Source organism: Toxotes jaculatrix, chromosome 8 (assembly GCF_017976425.1).
Source record: "Toxotes jaculatrix isolate fToxJac2 chromosome 8, fToxJac2.pri, whole genome shotgun sequence".
Classification (NCBI taxonomy): domain Eukaryota; kingdom Metazoa; phylum Chordata; class Actinopteri; family Toxotidae; genus Toxotes; species Toxotes jaculatrix.
In genome coordinates, this window is record NC_054401.1 from 27,377,268 (window position 1) to 27,380,502 (window position 3,235).

The window sequence follows — 3,235 nt, forward strand, 5'->3', positions numbered from 1 at the left end:
TTAAAGTAGCCTACAGAGGTAAAAGTTTTTTTCACTCTACGTTTGCTATGAAAGAGGAAGTGAGGAAGTTACTGCACAGCTGGGGTCTGCTGTGAGTTTGGTTTAAATTTAGACGTTTAGCCTCAGTTAAGCCTCAGTCTGAAATACCCATGTAGGTAATGCTGACAGCTGGAAAGTACAGGTGTTATCTCAAGTTGCATTTGTAAAGATAAACTATCATAGTGAATTATGCAAGTTGTAGTCAAATGTAGCACTGTGCATTGTATTGTGACAGGAGGACAAGAGAATATCAAGAGTTAACATCACAAAACTGTGGTCATGAGTGAGCATGGTGTCATTTTTAACTTCTTTCTTTCTGACCTGTGAAAAGCATCTGCTCTAACATGAAACACAGCTCTCAACATTATAGAGTCATTTTATCAACAAGATCTTCAGTGGGATTTGTATTTGATAGTTTGTGTTTTCATTCAGGCAGAGCTGATCAGGGTGAGTTTGTGTTTCTCAGGCTAAGTCCAGATTTGTCACATTTCAGGGGCTGTTTCCTTTGAAAGACACAGTCTGTGATGCTGTAGCATTTGGACTGCTGAGGAATAAAAGGCTGAACCTGCACCTCTTCTCCAAATGAGACGTCATCACCAGGTCCTGCTCTGAGCCCCACAGAGGCTGTGTTTGGTATTCACAGCAGAGTTTTAGGGCCTGATGCAAAGTTTGCCACTAAAGGAAAGTGAGAGAGGCACCTGGCCATGGAAGCACGCAGGAGAATCACATGTCTAATGTCTAAAGAGTTTTGATATGTAACAGACCCTAGTCTTTTTGTTTTTCTGCTGTTCTTTCAGCTCCAGTCCGGGCTGACAGGTTCCAGTGGATCAAGCAGCTGACTGAGGTGCTGAGTGGGCAGAGAGAATTACAACTGACCCACAGACAAGTGAACGGCATGCACAGGATTATGGGATACTGAAGGCTGGCTGTGTCTTCCACATTAAAGGAAATTTAAAAAGGCTGAACATACAAACAACAATTATAGAAGAGTAATGAAGTATTGGTGCTGGAGAGATTGTGACTCCAGGAGGTCAACATTTCACTTTTGCAGTGAGTGAAACATTTCAACATCTACACCATACCCTGCCCACTGTATTTGTACTTGTACAGTTTTCCTGCACAATGAGTGATTATTTCCAACATTTTAGCTGCAGTCACTTTTAGTTTTACCTCCAAAAAAGCTTATTTATATAAACATGTCTGATTGTCTGGCTGCTCAGGTTTGTTGTAGCAATGTCACTGTGTTCCCCTAAACCATGAACCATAGTCACATCTTTCAAAATAAGACTCAAGTTGCAATGAGTAGTTAATTTGACTGTGGAGACTACACAGAGACAATTGGGCTGTGGAATTTTCCTCTCTCTCTCTCTCTCTCACACACACACACACAGTTGTGCCTCTCAGTCACTGAATAAGAAATAATCCAAAGCATCACATTCTGACACTTATTATACTGAACTCAAGCCTTAAAAATAAGCTCATCAAAAGAGTCTGGCACATTTTTTGTGATTACAAAGAAAAGCTTGTCATTCAAAATTGTTTAAAAATGTTTTGAAAGCGTCACAGAGCCCTTAAAGGCGTCACAGAGAGATTTAGCATCACAGCTACATCATATTTCTATGCTAACGAGACCTGTTTGGCGTCGAAGAGAAGCAAGAAGTTCGGGGCCAATTATGTATGTTTCTTTTTCCTTATAATGACCGGACGCATAGATCATGTCGATGTGTTTATTGTTCTTGTTGTATTTCACCAAAACTCTGTCCTTGTTACTTAGAGGGTCACTGGGGTTGTAGTCCTTCCTGACATCATATGGCAGGTCCTCGGCATGAGGAGCATGGAGGTTTCCGATGGTGTAGTAACTGTATTGCCGTTTGTCCCTTATGACTGGAAGTAGTCTCTTGGGCCCTCGGTTCTTAAACTCATGAAATCCATACTCTCCTTTTGTGGGATCACACAGAGACACCATATTGTTGTCCAGGCACTTCTTAACATACCACTTCAGCAACTTGAGTCCATGGCGAGGTGGGGGTCGACCAAACCCACTGTCCTGCAGCTCTTGGTCTGAGTTGAGGGTTTTCAGAGATGAGGTCAGAATGACTGACAACAGCAACGTGAAAAGGAACAAGAGCTGCATCTCTTTCCTGTGCCGAGGTTATCTATGAAGAAAGATCAACTGTAATATCTTGCTGAAAAAAAATATGCCTCCACAGAGCCACCATATTGTCGTCCAGGCACTTAACATACTACACAAGCATCGTAATATCTTATTCAAAAACAAGTCCTCCTTATGTTGTCACAGTCTGACCCAAGTGAAACCAGATCATCTGCCTCTTTTCATTGCTTACCTGTTAGTTGCTAATGTCAGGAGCAAAGCTGTCTCCAATCGTGCTTGAAATATGTGAAGCCTATGCTTTCTGCTGCAGATGAAAGAGTAGCTTGGTCCTGTGGTTGACTTTACTCTGTCTTGTCCGTGTAGGATTATAAAGTGGCCTACAGAGGTAAAAGCTATTTTCATTCTGTGTTTGCTATGAAAGGGGAAGTGAGGAAGTTACTGCACAGCTGGGGTCTGCTGTGAGTTTGGTTTAAATTTAGACAAGTAAAGCGTCAGTCTGAAATACCCATGTAGGTAATGCTGACAGCTGGAAAGTACAGGTATTATACCTCTACACGTACAAAAACTGTCAAAGAGTAATGAAGCATTGGTGCTGGGGAGCTTGTGTTTTGAACTTCCACAATACTCATGGTATATAACTGTAACTGTTATGACTTAAATAAGGCATTTTTAAAATATATATTGTGGCACAGCCATTTGGTAACTACACCTACTTTACCACAACTGCTAGAGAACATTTTGGGCTGTAGACTCTTGTTTCCTATGTTTTGTCCATTCTAATGGCCCTCTAATGTCCAGTGAGGCAGGGGTGTCCCTGCCATGGCTGCAACCAGGCACTTGGGGAGAAGGCCGGTCAGTTGAAAGTCCTGAACAGTCCCCCTGATCCTGTGCCTAAATGAGGCACATTGCTACCCCACCCAGTACCGAAGACATATTTGGTCTTCAAACACAGGTTTCCAAGGGCCCCTCAGATGTCATGCAGCTCTTGTGCTTTGAAGATAAATATATTCTGGGTTAGTCTGGGCTGGTTTCATGGGAGCCGGCTTACAAAATAACGGTGTGCTAGTGAGCTATCTTATTGAA

The 3,235-nt window shown here is 42.3% G+C and overlaps 1 protein-coding gene across 1 annotated transcript; it reads right to left on the minus strand.

Annotated features, from left to right (window-relative positions):
- Positions 1 to 1,253: 1,253 nt before the first annotated feature.
- si:ch211-198c19.1 (uncharacterized protein LOC100151013 homolog) lies at positions 1,254 to 2,550 on the minus strand. The gene is made up of 2 exons (XM_041044915.1): positions 2,385 to 2,550; positions 1,254 to 2,195 (listed from the first exon to the last, which is right to left on the minus strand). The coding sequence occupies exon 2, from the start codon at positions 2,171 to 2,173 to the stop codon at positions 1,649 to 1,651; it is 525 nt and encodes a 174-aa protein (XP_040900849.1). The 5' UTR covers positions 2,174 to 2,195; positions 2,385 to 2,550; the 3' UTR covers positions 1,254 to 1,648.
- Positions 2,551 to 3,235: the final 685 nt, after the last annotated feature.

Bases quoted from the DNA above. Each gene is read 5' to 3' on its own strand.
- si:ch211-198c19.1 (XM_041044915.1), bottom strand. From the start codon at position 2,173: ATGCAGCTCTTGTTCCTTTTCACGTTGCTGTTGTCAGTCATTCTGACC.